General features: G+C 38.9%; 1 protein-coding gene across 1 annotated transcript in view; it reads right to left on the reverse strand.

The window, feature by feature from the left end:
* MATN1 (matrilin 1) overlaps window positions 1-19,050 on the reverse strand; it is a 49,779-nt gene that overhangs the window by 9,785 nt on the left and 20,944 nt on the right. The window contains exons 3-6 of the mRNA XM_039329135.1: window positions 12,008-12,230; window positions 11,217-11,342; window positions 10,345-10,752; window positions 9,550-9,702 (exon numbers count right to left, since the gene is read on the reverse strand). Coding sequence (XP_039185069.1) covers window positions 9,550-9,702; window positions 10,345-10,752; window positions 11,217-11,342; window positions 12,008-12,230 — 910 coding nt within the window. The remainder of the gene's footprint in view (window positions 1-9,549; window positions 9,703-10,344; window positions 10,753-11,216; window positions 11,343-12,007; window positions 12,231-19,050) is intronic.

The raw sequence follows: 19,050 nt of genomic DNA on the forward strand, positions 1-19,050 counted from the left end.
CCCTTCCCCAACCCCCCCCCCAAACCTCCCATACCCTCCCCCACCTCCCCAAACCTCCCATACCCTCCCCCAGCCTTCCCAAAGCTGATTACAGGCTTAATTAAATTTTTTCAAAAAAAAAAACTTAAAACACATATAAATCCTAAGCAAATCTAAATACATTAAATTAAACAAGTTATCTTCTCTTAAAAATAATAATTACAATCATTAAACACATTGTAATATACTCTAAACATTTTCTAATATCATACTTATATTATTGTCCATCATTCTTTATAAACTTCCTCCAAAACACAAATTTAAACATTGCTTAAAACATTAAAATTCCCTTATACATATTTAAAGCAACATGTTCCTTTAAATACTCCTTAGATATCTATACATACAATATAAAATCTAATCTCTCCCTCTTTAAAACTAAATACTCTTTTGAATAATCCTTAAATTACTAAACTTAAACTTCTTATCTAAAATTTTCATTCGATCTCCATAACTTCTCTCCTATGAAAAAAAAAATTAAAACACATATAAATCCTAAGCAGATCTAGATACGTTAATTAAACAAGTTCTCTTAAAAATAATAATAATAAAAAAAAAACCAAAGAATTTTTTTATAATTACAATCATTAAACACATTATAATATACTCTAAACATTTTCTAATATCATACTTATATTATTATCCATCATTCTTTATAAACTCCCTCCACAACACAAATTTAAACATTACTTAAAACATTAAAATTCCCTTATACATATTTAAATCTTTACCAATAACCAATTCCATCCACAATAAACACATTCCTTATCAGTCTCTCTTATCCATAAACCTCGAAAGAAGTGCTTTGAAATCTGCCCTTAAAGGTTGCTCCAAAAAGTTTATAAATCTTGCTTCTCCCACAGACTCAGGAACCAATACTTGTGAGGCTTCCTTAACCTCCTTCTTCTGTTGCTCCTTTTCTTTGCGTTTATGTGATACACGAGTTATCCTCTGCTCCTTCATCTCAACTTGTTGAGGCCCCTCGAATTCTCCCACAGATTCAGAAACAAACACTTGTGAGGCTTCCTTAACCTCCTTCTTCTGTTGCTCCTTTTCTTTACAATTATATGTTGTACAGTTTGTCCTCTGCTCCTCCATCTCAACTTGTTGAGGCCCCTCGAACTGAGATTTCTCAATTTTCATAAATATAGGCTCTTCGGACTGCAATTCTACCTTCTTCTCTTCCAAAACTTTAAACGTAATAGATGGCTATGAGCATACCCCCAGGACCGAAGTATAAAAGTCTTTTGCTTTAGAAACAGTATTAAGTCTATAACGTATCCCCAGGTAAGTCACCACCATTCCAGTCGGAACATCCCATCTGAACAAGATTCGCCTCTTTTTAAGTTCATCTACTAAAAAAGCAAACTCCTTTCTTCTTCTTAAAATTTTAGATGGGATCTCCTTTAAAATTATAACATCTTGTGAAGCAATTTGAAACCTCTTCTTGTATAATTTCGTTGCGCAGGGATCTTTTCCCAAAATAAATTACCACATCTCTTGGCAAATTCTTTTGTTCTGCCACCACAGAATTAACTCTAAATGTTTTTTCAATTTCACTAAGTATTTTCTCTTTTTCTCTATTCAAAATCACAGCAAAGTCATTTGCAACCATCTCTCTCAGATCTCCTTGCACAGACTCTCTCAAGCCTCTGATTCTTAAAGCTTATTCCATTTGTCTATATTGAAGCATAAGAATCTCATCTTGAAAGTTTTCCATCTGTTTTTCCATGCTTTCAAGTTTTCCCTCCATCAGTTCCACTTTTTTCTTCTACCTCTTCTACGCAAGAGTTCAGCTTTTCAAGAACAGAGGCAACTCCTTTTAAAGCCAAAACTATCTCTTGCCCCAGAATCTTGTTATTTTCCTCTAAGATCTCTTTCATTTATCCCCTAATTTGAGATATAGCATTTCCCATCATGTCTTGCAAATCCTTCACCATTATTGACTGTGCCAAAGAAGAGGGTGAAGCTTTTGATTTAGGTTGTTGCGCTGATGATAACACCGAACAAGAAATCACCTTAGGAGCTGTAGGAATTACTGGATGCTTTGGAGCCATCTTAAAAAAATCTTTACTCCTTCTTAAAAATTACAGAAGTTAAGCAAGAAAAAAAAGAGAGAAATTAACTCCAAAAAATCAAAAAATCCTTCAAAAGGAGATCATTATAATAAAAAGAAAAAAATTAAAAAAAAAAAGAAAAGGAAAAGAGAAAAAAATGATTAAATAGAAAAAATCCATTCCATTTTTTTTCTTAAAAATACAAAAAGCAAAACAAAAAAGTTAAACAAAAATAATAATCTCCTAAAATCCAAACCCAACATTAAATCATTATAAATAATCAAGTCCACATTCCATTCCAGTCATTAGAGAAAAAAAGGGAAAAAAACTTTAATGTTAAAGAAACTATCTTAATGTTGAATTTAATAACAGCAGCAAGATTACTGGTGGGTCAATATTGGAAGAAGGATACTCTGCCTTCTTTAGAAGAATGGGTATTTAAGGTTTCTAATTTAGCAGAAATGGCTAAAATTTCTGCTTATTTAAAGGACCATTCACAAGAGAGATATTTTAACATATGGAGAAGATGGATAGAATATGTTCAGAATAAATAGTTCTTCCAACAGGCATCCTTTATGAAGAGAAAATGGTTGCAGGCGTTCTAGACAGGACTTGGGGTCCAAGCTCTCCCATTCAAGGTTTTAAGGGGTTCCCCAGGAGTCCCACCCAATCACCCCCTTCTTCCAGCAACAGTCTCAGGCTGTTCCCACCCCCTTTTCTTTACTGCCGGTGGTAGGGAGACTTCAGAGGGGAGTACATGAAAAGTAATAGCCCCATTGTTATGGTTAGTCCTTTTGGTGATATACACATCCAATCCCTTTGAAGTGTACTGAAGGAAGTGAGTGCCATAAAGCCCCTTTGTTCACCCCCTTGTGAATGGTCCTTTCTGCCTTCTCTGGATTCTGTCATACGATTTTATTTTATTAACTCATTATAAATTCTTTTAATATGGGCACATTTCTGATCCTTGATCTGAATTACCAAATTTTCATCTACTAAAGTAATTACCACTTTCTTATCCAAAGTCCATCTCTGCACAATTTGCAAGTATTGAAACCATGATTGTAAAATATTTTCTTGCCTTAACACATCAGAAGACTTTAATTGCCAATCAGTACCCGACCAAATAAGTAACTCTTTATACAAAATGTTGTCAAAATTCACCCCCTTAGAAACCCCCTGGATTGCTTGTCCAGGGATCCCCGAAATAGGTATTTTATAATTCAACTTATAATAATATTTTTTCCAAACTCGAAGTAAAGTTTTTAAAGTTTCCTTTTAAAGTTCTGCATTATAGAGGGGGCATTTATAACTTAGAAGATGCCTAATACTTGGTACGAGATGCACATTCTCCAAGTATTTTAAATCAATATCCTTTAGAATGCAGTCATTTCTAAATCACAGGCTGCCCATCAGCAGCATACAGTTAAATTCAACATTGCAACTTTTATTACACCACCTTAATTTCTACTATAATTAATGCGGATCATGTAATTAAAAGATTAAGAATGTGTCTAGAATGAAGGATGTACCTCTTTGCAGTTGGCTTCAGAAGCTGGTTTGAATCTTTTCAGAGAGTCTAATTACATTGCCAAACATTGTTGCCTGTCTAATGTCTAATTAACATTGGAGCCAAGAGTGCAAGTTTTCATATTTTAAACTAGTACAAGAAGAGAAAAGAGGATTAATTCATGTTTCTGTCTGTTCAATTGACCCAAAACAAAGCAGAAAGTAGTTTTATCACTAATAATATATTTTAGCCATAGGGCTGTAGTAAAATAGCTGGAGCATCCATGTATTGGCACTGAATTTGGCTCACAAAATTATGATGATGTATTCTGCTTGGGTCCTTAAACGCTGTAAATATGCCTTGCCATATATATGAGAAGCTGACCAGATATTTATATTCATGACATTATCTAAACTGTATACATCACTAAGTCTCACTTTCCAACAAAATCACACAGATTTCAGCTCCACTTTTGTAACTTCTTATAACTTTCTCATAAGCAAATGCATATAAGAGATGAAAATCCTGACCATAAAGTTGATAAAATACTGATGTATTAATCTGTAGACTAACAGATCTCCAAAACTATTATATTTCCCCCAAAATAAGACTGTTTTATATTAATTTTTGCTCCAAAAGACCCATTAGGGCTTGTTTTCAGGTGATGTCTTATTTTGGGGAAAAGTACGGTACTAAAATGCATCCGTCTGGCTGACGATCTTAACTGGGGCTTATTTTTGGGATAGTCTTAGCCTGAAAAATCATGCTAGGGCTTTTTTTTCTGGTTAGGTCTTATACGGTATATGGACGGATGGGGGGGGAATCAAAACCAATCACACAGAAATCTTTTCATCTTTTCCTATTTTAAGAGTTCAATGCTTTTTTCAAGTCATGTCCAAATGTATGTCTTTTGGTAATTATAGTGGGAGTTGCTCTCCAAAATGTAGGTGGAGTCAAGATGAAAACAGGATGAACTCTAAAATTGATTTGATGGGAATTTAACAAATGTTTAATTGAGTTAATATAGCTATATGATTATATTCAGTATTTCATGTTTGTTTTCTATTACATTTAATAGAAAATCTAAATGGCCAGAGAGCTCCAGAGAATACCTGAGGCATATATGTTCCTTGAAGCTTATGTTTTGGATTCCTGTCCCAATTCATCTGTCATATAAACAAAAATGTTATAAATTGCACCTGGTATCTTCTGCACTCACTGGTGACATTTTACTTTTTAGATTTGCAAATCTACAGGTAATGATCTAATTTCTTATATTTCGAGCTAAGCAGCTGTCATCAGTCAGCCATACCCTTCTGAAATTCGAACCTGGGCTGCTTGCATGTTAGGCAGCTGTGCTGACCCCTAGGCCACAGGCTCTTTCCCACTTCGTCAGCTGTATCAGGGAGGGAAGACAGGGGAGGAGATATGTCTTGAGTGTTTTCCTCCTCCCATATTTGGGCCGACAGGGTGCATCAAAAAAATACTCAAGACACACACACACACACACACACACACACACAAACACACACACACACACATATATGGAATCCTTTTAAATTTTTAATTAGAAAAATAAGATTAAGATATGAAGAAGAGAGAGACGATCAGCAAAAGCCACAAAACTTAGTTGTTAACTCTTCAGTGACTTTTATTTTCTCACACAAAACAACATTCATTTAGCATGATATTTCTGAAAAAACCATTTATGTATTCTCAAGTATAAATATTTTGATACAAACTCTTTGAAAGAAAAAAAAACTGAACTCAATTTCAATCACGTGCTCCCACTGGAAGGGATGCAGTGGTGATAAACAGATGCAAGATAGATAGCAGAGCTTGAGATCTGATTTTTAGTCTTCTAAAGGCAACATATGATCATATCCCAGGGTGGGCTTAGACTGGCCTGTAGATACAGAACCATCTAAATCAGGGGTCTTCAAACTTGGCCTTTTTATGATTTGTGGACTTCAACTCCCAGAATTCCTCAGCCTGGCTGAGGAATTCTGGGAGTTGAAGTCCACAAATCATAAAAGGGCCAAGTCTGAAGACCCCTGATCTAAATAGAGATCATATTCATCTAGCATGTAATCAATATTCAGGAATGTCTGCAGGCTGTGGTCAATAAAAAGTCAAGATGATAGCCCAGCCATGTAATTAAAGATACATCATATTTCATGTGTATCACACATAAAAAGTGTGGAGCTTCGAGCACACCATACTGGCTACTGTCTTGACTCTTATTACACTCTATGAATATGCTTGGTACATTAGAAGAGGGTCTCTTGCTTGAGCAGGGGGTTGGACTAGATGCCCTCCAAGGAACTTTTAACTCTGGCTTTCTGTTATTCTGTTAAAAGTTCCCAACCTCTTCCTTTGACACATTGTTGATACAGTAAAGGCATTGGCAGTTCCATGCAGGCATCATGAGAGATGAGTTGTACACACATGATTCTCAGTGGGATATGGTACTATCAGTCCAGTGAGAGCTATAGTAATTGTGGACCAGCAGAAAGCCTCTGCTTGAAGATCTTAATACATAGATGGGTCCACAAGGAGCGAGGGTGATAACAATATAATAAGCATCATGTGAAGCACTTTGGAATGGGTATATTCCATGAAGGCCCACCACTAAGAAACCTTTTCTGTAATAGCCACCCATCAGGTGATGGAGAACCCACAGGAGGCATGATCCTTGAAGATACTAATTTACAAGCTCGTGGCTTCCGGTTCGTCACGCGGCCGCCATGGACAGCTGGGAGACTTGCTCTCTCTCCCCCATTCAGTTGTGCATCACTGGGGGGCCCTGAAAAGGGCTGAAAGTTGCCCTGGAGAGGCAACCAGCAAGGAGGGGCTTTCGCTGGATTGCAGGAGAACAGCAACTCTCCCGTCAGAGCAGGTGATCCCTCCAAACTGTTGGACAAAAGGACCAGCCATAGAAATATGGCTCATCCCTAGGCTGCTAACAGCTGAAGTCACATTACCATCTGGCAACTGGTGAGGGAAGGGGAATTCTAGCCCTCCCTCCAGAAACAGCAGCAACTTGGGAGTTTAAAACGTTGGCAAAATACTGGGATCCTAATTGGAATTCTATTTCCTAAAATTGATGGATTACAAGATTTGTAACTTTCTACTCTCTATATTTTTTTTCTCTGATGTTCACTCTAATTACTATTGAAGATTTGGGGTTTTTTCCCCTTAAAATAGGGGGGGGGACTAAAAAGATCCAGCTAACTCTGAGACATAACCTGCTATTCTTCAAGAGACTTGTTGACAGCTTTGAAAATAGATAAGATATAAAGCAACCTTGAAACACCATCTGCAAAAAACTCAGCTCAGCTCCCCATTTGGTGGAATTTCTAACTGTAAGTTTCTTTTTTTTTTAGTTTAATATGCTACAAGGGAAGAACAGGAATGGATTTCTTCTGTAAAGGAGGGGAGAAGGAAGTAGGAAGGTTGGAGGAAGAGGAAAGAGGAGGAGAGTGGTGAAGGAGAGGAGAGGAAGAAGAGGGAAGTAGGGAAGAAAGGGAGAAAGAAGGTAAAGAAGAAGGAGTGTGGATACGGTGAAAGGGGAAATGGGTGAGCAACATCAAAGTTATGTGTATGTATTTATTTCATTTTGTTAAAAGTATCTGTATGTGTGGAGGGAATGTATGTTAATATCTGATAAGTATTACGGTATATGTATGGGGGAGAGTTTGGAAAAATAAAAAAATATTTTTTTTTTAAAAAAGGAATGGATTTCTTCTACAGAGGAAGTACAGGAACAAATTCTTTGTATGCCAAAAGCGATGATCTAAACTTTACGTATAAATCTGGATGTCATGTGTCTGATTACGAAACACTCCAGGAATATTCTTGCTTTGACACTGGGTATGCAAATTCAAACTATGACTTCAACCAAAGAATTATCTATACAGAATTCTATAGAGAAAGTGAAACAACTAAATGCTATGACAGAAGACTTAGATACTCAACAAATACAGACTATGGAAAACACAAAAAAGAAACTGATAATAGAGAACAAGGAAAGGACTTTTCTTATAAACCAGAAGGAATTTGAAGATAAAAAAGGAAAATAGATGAAAGAGAAGATAAATACTTCGGGACAACTGCATCAAACTGGAAAAACAAAGAGACTACCAGCTAAATCAACTAGTCCTCTTAAGAAAACATCAACTGGACACTATTATTAACATCAAACAATAGCCACAACAATACAAGGATGATTTTGATGATTTAAAGGCAAAGATACGAAAAATGACCTGGCAGAGAAAAAAAAGCTAGAATAAGATTGAAAAAGATTGGGGTTTTGATCTATACATGAGATCTAAAATAGAATATATCTAAATGGATAGAATATGTATTTTGAATACAAGATATTGTAATGATGTGAGATAAAGAAAATTTTGGTCACATAAAATCTAGAAATATATTAAAATAAGAATATTATACTGTCTTATTAGATTGGTAAGATAGATGGTAGAATTTATATACAAGGTGTGTATTTTAAATATTAGAATGTATGAGGAATTGTGATAAAGGAATTGTGTTTAATTAAAAATCTGGAAAAAAATAAATTTATTTATTTATTTATTTATTTATGAGTCTTACATACCGCTTTAAGTGCAAGCACTCTCTAAGTGGTGTACACCAGTAAGCAATGTATATATATATATATTTACATTGCCCCCAACAATCTGGGTCCTCATTTTACCTACCCCGGAAGGATGGAAGGCTGAGTCAACCTTGAGCCGGTGAGATTTGAACCGCTGACCTGCTGAACAGTCAGCCAAAGTGGCCTGCAGTACTGCACTCTAACTGCTGCGCCACCTCGGCTCATCTTAAATGTTAAATGTTAAATTAAAATATGAAGGGAAAATTAACCATCAGGTTACTGATTGGCTAAAAGTTTGAATGTTTACAAATAGCTAAGATTTGAATTTAATATATTGTTATGAGTTGAGACAAATGTTAAGTAAAACTTAGAAGTATAAATACTAATAATTAAATTTGTATATGGGTTTGTGGTACAAATGTTGGTGGTTTATTTTTATTTTATTTTTTTCTCTTTCTGGAAAGGAAGAAAGAAAGGAAGTAGAAGGAAGAAAAGAAAAAAAATATTAGCCCCAAATGTGAGGTACGAGACTTAGAAATTGGAATCATTTAAAATCTGGAAATGATAAAGATTAAACATTAAACTTAAATATCAATGGGAAATTAAAGTTAAGAAAAACTTACTAGGTTATTGTCTAAAAGGTAGAATATCAAATTAATTAAGATATGTATAGACTGAAGATTATTGATGAATATTAGAAAGGTACTTTTTGTTTGATTGATAGAATAAGAACTGTATTGGTTTGAATATGAAAGTAGATATTATGGAGGAAAGAGAGGGAATTAGTTGTTGTTGTAATACTTTGAGATTTGTACTGATGATATTCAAATGTAATGGAATTACTGTGTTCAGCCGCCAAGCTACTTTTCAAATATGTAAATGTAATATTGTAAAATTAATAAAAAACTTGGAAAAAAATACAAACTTGTGGAGACAATGGTATCGATAATGCCGGATACTATCATGATCATAATGATTCCTAGAAAAATCAAAACTAAATAGTAGAGGAGCCATTACCTTAGTCACCCTAAAGTTGCTTTTTCAAAAGGCAACTGGACTTCATTTTTCCTTGAAGATATTTCCCTTCTCATCCAAGAAGCTTTCTCAATTCTGAAGAAGCTTCTTGGATGAGAAGCAAAACATCTTCAAGGAAAAACAAAGTCCAGTTGCCTTTAGAAAAAGCACCTTTGGGACAACCATGACCTGGATGACTGAAAATCTCTGTAGACATTATCTTGGTCATTATATAAATGGAATCTGCAATTATTTGTCAAACCCCCAAATTCCAGTGTAACATTATTAATAACAGGCACAACTTCACCTACCAATACATATTTTAGTCTGCAGCTTCTTTCCAATTTGACTGATGGTTCGGAAATCAGCTGTATAGAAATAGTGCTCTGACACCGGTTCAGAGGCAATTGCCTTGAGTTCATCTTCAATGGCATTGCCCACTCCAACAGCAAACATCTTGTATCCTGAAACAAATAAGAGCTAATCACTTGTGTCTTGAGCCATGTTTATAAAAGCACAATAAAAGCATTATTGATCAAAAGGCATTGTGCGGGTGTGTACTGTATGTAAAGATTTTTTTTAAAGCCTGGAAAACATAGAGGGATTACAAGTAAAAAGCTTTCATCTGGATTGTTTCTCTCCAGGGGCATCACATCTTCTGACAATGATTTTCCAGTATTGTATCAGGCAAATGACTTTGGTATGTATCTCCTGGCTTTGTCGAGTTCACATCTAGCTTTGTAAACATTATGAAATCATAGTTGCATGAGTTGGATGCAACAGAAAAGCGTGGATTGATAAACCCCAGAAGAGAAAATTGAATATACTACTGTAGAAATATAATCGTTGATATAATACAATGTACCAATAAAGGAGAATATTTGCAGCTCAGGGTTGAAATGAGGGGTCCTTGGTGTTCTCTGAGCTTGGTTGTTTTCTTGCAGATGTTTCATTACCCAAACTAGGTAATATCATCAGTGCCACAAACAACCAAGCTCAGAGAGCACCAAGGTCCCCTCATAATACAATGTTATCAATTTATGAGATTAAGCAATCAGGTTAACTGAGCTCTCATCAAACTATGGTCCTAATTTCCAAATGCTTACCTAATTCTTTAGCTTTCTTGGCTGCATCGTTGATGTAATCTTGGGAGCACCCATCAGTAAATACAATGGCCACCTTAGGGACACCAGGCCTTGCTCCACTAGAGATGGCAAAGGAATTGTCTATGAGGTATTTCAAAGCCTGGCCAGTCATGGTGCCCTTTTTCATATATGTCATCTTTCTCACTGCTGCTTTGATATCCTTCTTGTTCTTGTATTGCCCCAGTGGGAACTCCTGCTTGATTGAGCTGGAGTACTGGACTAGGCCCACCTGAATCTTTTTATCTGACACCTCCATAGAATCCACAATCTGGTTAATGAATCTCTTCACCAACTCAAAGTTCTCAGGCCTAATGCTCTTTGACCCATCTATCAGAAAGACGAGATCCATGGCAGTTCCTCCATTACACACTGTAGGAAAGTGAAAAACAGAAAACGTGAAGAAAGCCACTGCTGGGGTGGGGATCACTTCTTCCATTTAAATGGCAACACTTCATTTAAAACTTTAAAAACTATTTTGAGCCAGATCGGTATGTTTGGAGTGTGGTGTTCTCACTACAAGCAGCAAATAAGTCATTATGTTTAAACACTATAATTTCTGCTTTGGCCTCTATTTTCAAGAATGGGTTACTCTACTATACATTGTAGTATACAACAATATACTACTGTACTATATACTAGACTAGACAAGAGAAATTCAGAAGTTAAGATTCATGTTTGAAAATGTGTTCTTTGTTTTCCTTGGCTGTTTTTCAGAGTGGCAGTTTATCCTCAAAAGAATGAGATATTTCACACATTGTGAATTGGGCATGGATTTCCATGACTTTGAATCAACTTTGGTTCCCTTTACAAAATTTTAAACAAAAAGTATTTACCACTGCAGGTCTTCCCATCACTGTTAAGAGTGAAACCTACTTCACAAGCACAGGCATACGAAGCTCCTGTACTGACACAAATCTGCTGGCAATCATGGTCTCCGGTGGCACACAAATCTGACACAACTGTAAAATAATAAAATAATAAACACAGTAAACAAGAAGCTTTGATTTTAGTTTATGGTATCATTCTTCTTGAGCAGATCACCTAGAAACATTAGCAGTTCAGATCTCCTGGAATCAACATTCGAGCTTATAAACTATCTGAATGTTCCTTTCTTCATAAGCTTTTTAACCAGGATCACTACTTAATAGCCCATGAGCTATATACATCCTTGGAGACTCCTGAACAAAAAAAAGGGTGCATTAGCCTTCAGTACCTAGGCAAAAGGCACTTTACAGTATAGTTCAGTATATTTCATTAGGCTTACAGGTGATAGAACTGGGCTGATCTCCAAAGCTAAGTAGGATCAGATATGGTGAGTATTTGGATGGGACACCCAAAGAATATCAGGACTGGACAAAGACAAGCATCTTTTCCCCAGATGCCAAGAATGCTGCATATATTTCAGGATAGTATCACCCACAATTTTTGACCACAGTATAGTATTAGGGCTGGGTGAGCTGCTATAAACTAAGCTACTTATAAAATGCCTCATGAGAATTCTCTTTGCTTCCTAGTTATTTCTAACCATACACTTATTTTTAACAATGAAATACACAGGAACATCTTGTAGTTGGGAAAGGACTATTTCTTGTAGGTGTTTCCTTCAGGAAAGTTTCAGACTTACCGCAGAAAGCTTCTTGAAACTTTTTGGTCAGCTTCTCAATGACACTATAATTTTCAACATAATCCACATGGTCATCCAAGGGCTGACTGGCTATCTGTCGCAAGGTATGCATGTCGACATGGCCCACACCAATGGCAAAGATTTCGATGCCAAGAGCTCTTGCTCTGGCTGATACATCTTTCACCCCATCCTGGGGGTGACTGTCAGTCACTACAATAGCAACCTGGGAATGAGACAATGAAGACTTCATTGATTTTTCCAACTGGTCCAGCAAAAGTTGGGATGGGGGAATGTGTAACCTCCTCCAATGGTGTTTAATAATAACTCATCTTCAGCTATCTCAACCACAACAAGAAACAAAGGATCCTATCCCCTAGATCAGTGGTTCTCAACCTTCCTAATGCCGCGACCCTTTAGTACAGTTCTTCATGTTGTGTTAACCCCCAACCATAAAATTATTTTCGTTGCTACTTCATAACTGTAATTTTGCTACTGTTATGAATCATAATGTAAATATCTGATATGCAGGGTGTATTTTCATTGTTATGAATTGAACATAATTAAAGCATAGTGATTAATCACAAAAACAATATAGCAATGCTTGCTAGAGAAGCTTGCTCAAAAATGTTGAGAGGGAGGGAAGGGGAAGGAAGGAAGGAAGATTGAAGGGGAAAGGATGGAGAAGAAAGGATATTGAAGGGGGAAGGAAGAAAGGAAGGAAGGAAGGAAGGAAGGAAGGAAGGAAGGAAGGAAGGAAGGAAGGAAGGAAGGAGAAAGAGATTGAAGGGGGATGAGATGGAGATGGAGATGGAAGGAAGGAAGGAAGATTGAAGGGGAAGGGAAGGAGATGGAAGGAAGGAAGGAAGGAAGGAAGGAAGGAAGGAAGGAAGGAAGGAAGGAAGGAAGGAAGGAAGGAAGGATGGATCTTTGGAGAGTTATATTTTCCCAGATGGTGATGAACTGCAACTCCCAGCATTCCCCACTCTTCCACAGTGCTTTTTAGGGCTGCTGGGGATGGTAGTCTGGTGGAGAGCCTGGTGGAGAGCCAAGCAGTGGCACCTCTGGGGCCTCAGAGCCGCCAGCCGCTGTCTCGCGCCCGCCTACCTGGAGCCCCCCATCCTCATCCCAGCACCTTTTGCCCTCTCCCAGCCACTCTCCTGGGACCTGCCCGCCCCTCCAGCCTCCTGAGTGCCATCGCAGCGGTGAGGTCGCAGCAGCCCCTTTCCACACTGCACAGCCCTTCACCGCCACAACCCTTCTCCGACATTGCACGCGAGAGGGGCATGGCCGGAGCGCCAGCTCCCACTCAGAGGGCGCCACTTCTCCCCTCCCGGCCTGACCCGCTGGCCTCCGACGTACATGCGGGCATCGCCGCCACCTCGCTTCTCTTCCCCACAGCCTGGCCGCTTCCACCGGAGCCCGGCAAGCCAGGAAGGAGCTGCTCCTGCCCGCCAGGCCCAGGGCCGTGCTGGGTGCCAGAGGGCCGAGGTGGCCTCCAACGGTGAGAGAGGTGGGCCGGGCAGTGCGGGAGAGGTTCCGGCATGGCATGGAAAGCGGCCGGGGGGAGTGTGGCTGGGCAACCAGGAGGTGTGGGGACTGGCTCGGCGCCGCAGTTCAGCTCAGTCAACAGTGGCGGCAGTGGTGGAGCAGCCCAGCGGCAGCACCAGCAGCGGCCCAGACCCAGCTTGGCTCAGCCCAGCCATCCACGCAGCTGAGCTGGTTGGGGGCACATGTGATGGTGCTGCGGCGGCAGGAGCAGGTGCTGTCGGAGGAGAAGGGCGCCCTGAAGGCGGAGGAGCCAGCGGAGGAGGAGGAGGGCAGCGGCCAGATAGAGGAGTGGTGTCTTGGTTCCTAAGACCATCGGAAATATATGTTTTCTGATGGTCTTAGGTGAGCCCTGTGAAAACGTTGTTCGACCCCCAAAACGGTTGCGACACACAGGTTGAGAACCGCTGCCCTAGATATTGTAATAATATTTTACTTCTTCATTAAAAGGCACTTTGGCATGAGGAAGGATCCCCAGAGTACATCATTAAAGGAGAGAATGTATCTGGGCCTTCAAAGTGATGAGCAATAATACAAAACAGAGCTGCATGATTGCCAGGAGAGCCATATACATGAATCAATGAATGAATGAATGACAGAATAACAGTTGGAAGGGTAACAGAGTAGTTCTTTGATTCTTAATTTTTTCCTCTAAAAGACACATAATTTGATTTTTCTGGTCAGAATCAGGTACAATTATTCCTCATCTTAAAAATTCCTTTCTGTCTTTTCTGTTCTTTAAACATTTTCATTTTCATCTGGTTAAATTTCCTCTAGGTATCTGAATCTCCAAATGAAGGATTGTTTCCTAATATTTCACAGATGTGTGTGTGTGTGTGTGTGTTAGAAAAACAAAGAAAGAATCGAACACCAGGATGAAAGTATAAACAAGACTGTTTAATGTACAAACCACTTAGCTTTCGTCAGCCAAATTGCTGACGTCATCAGAGTGAAAGTAAGGGATCTGGGAGTTTACTTATATAGCCGGCTGCTCCTGCTCCTGTACATTAAAGTCTTGTTTATACTTTCATCCTGGTGTTCGATTCTTTGTTTTTCTAACATGCACACACCCAAGATTCGTATTTTTAATGTGATTAAAGACTATATATATATATATATATGTTTTCTGAGGTTTTCGCGGGTATTTGTATGTAGGTCTTTGGTTGTTCGGGTTTTCTCCCACGTAAAATTGGAAGTGTCTTGGCAACGTTTCGACGAAGTCCCATTCGTCATCTTCAGGCTGGTATTTTCAGCTTCGTGCTTTGAGCAGCAATGTGTGGTCTTAGCTGTTTCTTCTTCTTCAGTTAAAAGGATATATATATATGTATGTATGTATGTATGTATGTATGTATATATGTATGTATATATATATATATATATATATATATATATATATATATATGACAAAAATAAATAAGTTCGAACACCAGGATAACATTAAATCAACAACTGTTTAATACAAGTGCTAAGCTTTCATCATCCAACACTGCTGACATCGTCAGAGCATAAAAGCAAGGTTACTGGGAGTTCTCTTATATCACCGGTCGACTCTGCATTCGGCTTTTCGACCTGGTCATTGGTCCATTCATCATCTCTAGTTGGTTTATTTTTAAAGGGCAAGTGTTTGCTGCTACGCTAATAGTTTCCAAGGTTGCTGTTCTCTTTTCCCCTTTTATCCCCCCAATCCCTTTCCTTGTGTGTGTCCAGCTATCAAATTGTACAGGGCGCTTTCGCTCACTCTCCCCCCTCGCCTCCATCCCAAGATAAGTCTGTTCCCCCCCAGTGGGGCTGTCGGCAGAATGCATGTTTGGCGTATTTCCCCTTTTCCTCTGTCTTGCCGCTCCTGCGTATGTGTGAGCATCCAGGAACCGGTCTGTGATGGTTTCTTCCCTCGGTTTTGGTCCTGGCTGTGCTGCAATGTGAGTCCACATGTTTGAATAGTGTTCTGACACAGCTAATTTTGTGGGCCACTGGATGATTACTTTTATAATGGAGGGTTCTGTTGGTATGAGTTGGTTTGCGATATACCTTTGTATGCAAGGTCCCATCAGGTTGGCGGCTAAACAGCACATCCAAAAAGGCCAGGGAACCATGATTCTCCTCCTCTGCTGTAAAGTGGATGTCAGGGTATATATCAGTGGTGGCGAACCTATGGCACGGATGCCAGAGGCAGCACTCAGAGCCCTCTCTGTGGGCACGCATGCCATCACCCCAGTCTTAGGCCTTCAGCTGGGTTTTATAAAACTTTTTTGCTTTAGGTCTCTGCTGCCATGTGCAAAAAAAAAAGATTCAATCAATCAGTCAATTTCAACTTCTTTCAGGAAAAAAAAAGATCTTGCAAAGTTGGAATTGATTGATTGAACTTTTTAGTCCCACCCAGTCTGCCGTTACCACCACAGCCATGTCCACCCAATGGGCCACACACCCCAATTGGCCACAGCCCCCCGGCACCCGACGATGCATAAGTGGGTTTTGGGTTGCAGTTTGGGCACTCGGTCTCTAAAATGTTCGCCATCACTGGTATATATATATATCCAAATTTCTTTTTCTGACAAAGAATTAAAGAATTAAATTGGGAGACTAATTTAATTCTTTAATTCTTTGTCAGAAAAAGAAATTTGGATTTGTAATGTTTCGCAGTTGCAACTTGAGCCTGCTTAACGCCCCTAGTTGGGGGCTGCAAGGCAAAAGAGATTGTAAAAAGTAAAACTGCAGTATAGCAGTTAAAAAATGTCAAGGTGTAATCAATTAGACATCTGTCTGAAAAACTTCCTATACACACACACACACACACACACACACACACACACACACACACACACACATTTGTCATGCAACTCTAAAAGGCCATAGACAGATCTGACTCCCCCCCCCCATTCAGCCTGTTCTATGCCTTTTCTCTGAATTCTCAAGTATCCTCTCTTAATAAGGTTGCAACCTGTTGAAGCCTCATTATGTTCAGAATTAAATGCAGCTACAGCTGTTTAAAATGCTGGACATCTGCCTGCCTAAGTTAGGTGAATAAAAGGTGAAGCATCCTAATAATTAAATCAACTGAAGAAAAATAAGAGGGGGAGAAAGAGATCTGAAAGAGGAGTGATCCAAATTTATTTTATTCCATGCGAGTGTTGGGCTGCCTCATTCAGTTTCTCAGTATCATTTGCTTTGAAGATATATCTTCATTGCTTCTGCTGTAGAAGTATCAGATGATACATTGCACCTGATTCACAGGCTCAGTTACAGCCAGGACTTTTTTTTTTTTAAGCTCAGTGGCAAAAATGCAAGAGTAGCATGAAAGTAGGGTAACCAGCTAGCATATTTTTTGAATCACATTCAGCTGCTGAAGAAATGAGCTAGCAAGGAATCTCTCTATTGGCTTGCAAAGGACACAGATCTCATTGTTAGCCCTTCAAGGTAATCTGGACAAGAAGCAAAGCCAGGAGTACTAACTCTGTTGTAAGGTTATATTAACAGAATCTTGCAAGACTGAAAGCATTTCTCCCCTTTTCTCAGCTGTATTTTTTTTTTTTTTTGAATGAATTTCCTTGCAGGAACAATTCCTTAAGAGCCTCCTTATAGACAGAAGTACTGTTTACTTGCTCCCTAGTTCATCCTTCTTCTTTCTCCCTGTTTGTTTTGTAATTTGTTTTTTGTTGTTATTGTTTTTATTTTTTAAACCAACAAAACAAAACATAACACACACACACACACACACAGTGTATACTCCTCCCTTTTTTTAAATAGGGATTTCGTAACGGTAATCTTTTATTGTGTAATCTTCTATTTCCCCCCCTTATTCTTCTTTAGAATATTTGTCTTTCTTGCCCCGTTGTTTCTTATTTGCATTTTTCTTCCTTCATACTTCATACTAAGAATAATACATATTATTATTACTATACATTATTATTTTTATTTTCTTGGTTATACTTATCTTTGTTTTATCTTCCAGTTCACTTTTCTGTGCCTTTGTAAGTGTAAGGACCCACCCCACTTTGCATCTTAAGAAGACAGAACTCTTGGAATAGCTCTTCCAACAGGAATCCTTTATTAAGAGAAAATGGTTGCAGGCATGCTAGACAGGACTTGGGGTTCAAGCTCTCCCATTCAAGGTTTTAAGGGGTTCCCCAGTAGTCCCACCCAATCAACCCCCCTTCCAGTGATAGTTTCAAGTATCACAATTCCATCCCCTTTCTTCTTCCGTCTGGATGGAGACTTCAGATAACTACATGAAAGGCAATTACTCTTCTTTGATATGTTAACGCTTAGAGGCCACAATAAACACACATTCAGTCCTTTGAAGTGTGCTGAAGGAAGTGAGGGCCATAAAGCCCCTTTGCTCTCCCCCTTTTCTCCCTCTTATGGCAGAATCCAGAGAAGGCAGAATTGGGAGTTTCTATGTTTGATAATTAAAGATGAAATATAATTGGATTCTGACATCCGGCCCCTCTTAACAATAAGAGAGATCCACCTGAAAGAAAACACAAGTAAAGAATTTAGTTAGGCTTGTTAGGATACTCTGTGTGAAACTTCTTCAATAGCTTCGGAGCTCTGACGTGACGTTTATGGACCCACTCATTTTGTGAGGCAGGGAGGTGTTTCCAGGCAACTAGGTACTGAGTTGTTCCATGATATCTCCTAGAGTCAAGGATCTCTTTTATTTCGAAGTGTTGTTCCCCCTCCACCATGATTGGAGGTGGTGGGGGGGGATTTTTGGCCGTAGAGGTGACTGATGCTCTCTTTTCAGCAAGCTGCAATGAAAAACTGGGTGTATTTGCCTGAGGTTTTTGGGTAATTCTAATTCTACTGTTACTGGATTTATGATCCTTTTAATTGGAAAAGGTCCTATATATTTTGGTCCAAGTTTTTTACAGGGCTGTAGGGACTTTAGGTATTTTGTAGATAAGTACACCATTTCTCCTATAATGAATGGTGTAGGCTCAACCCTTTTTTTATCGGCTTGTGCTTTGTATGCCCGCCTAGCTTCATCTAGTGATTTTCTGACTATTGGCCAGGTGTTTTGTAGGTTTTCCATCCATTCTTTCAGTGAAGGGATCGTTGGTTCTTTTGGGGTTAACTCTGGCATAGGGTTGAAACTTTGGCCGTTGGCTATTTGAAAAGGAGTGTAGCCTGTGCTGGAGTGGACTGCATTATTGTAGGCAACTTCTGCAAAAGGAAGTAAGTCCGTCCAATCACTCTGTTGGAAATTTAAAAAACATCTCAAATATTGCTCAAGTACCGACTGGCAGCGTTCCGCTTGTCCATCTCCTTGAGGGTGGTGGCTAGATGTCAATCCCTGAGTGGTCCCTAAGAGGGATAAAAATTCCTTCCAAAATGCAGACGTAAATTGCACTCCCCTATCAGAGATGATGCGTTGGGGTGCCCCGTGCAATCTGTAAATGTGCTGGATGAAAAGTTTTGCTAAGGCCTTTGCAGTGGGAATTTTTTGGCAAGGGATAAAGTGCACCTGTTTGGAAAATAGGTCCGTGACTGTCCAGATA

This window comes from Crotalus tigris, unplaced genomic scaffold (assembly GCF_016545835.1).
Source record: "Crotalus tigris isolate CLP2741 ecotype Arizona unplaced genomic scaffold, ASM1654583v1 scf7180000024388.1695876, whole genome shotgun sequence".
NCBI lineage: Eukaryota > Metazoa > Chordata > Lepidosauria > Squamata > Viperidae > Crotalus > Crotalus tigris.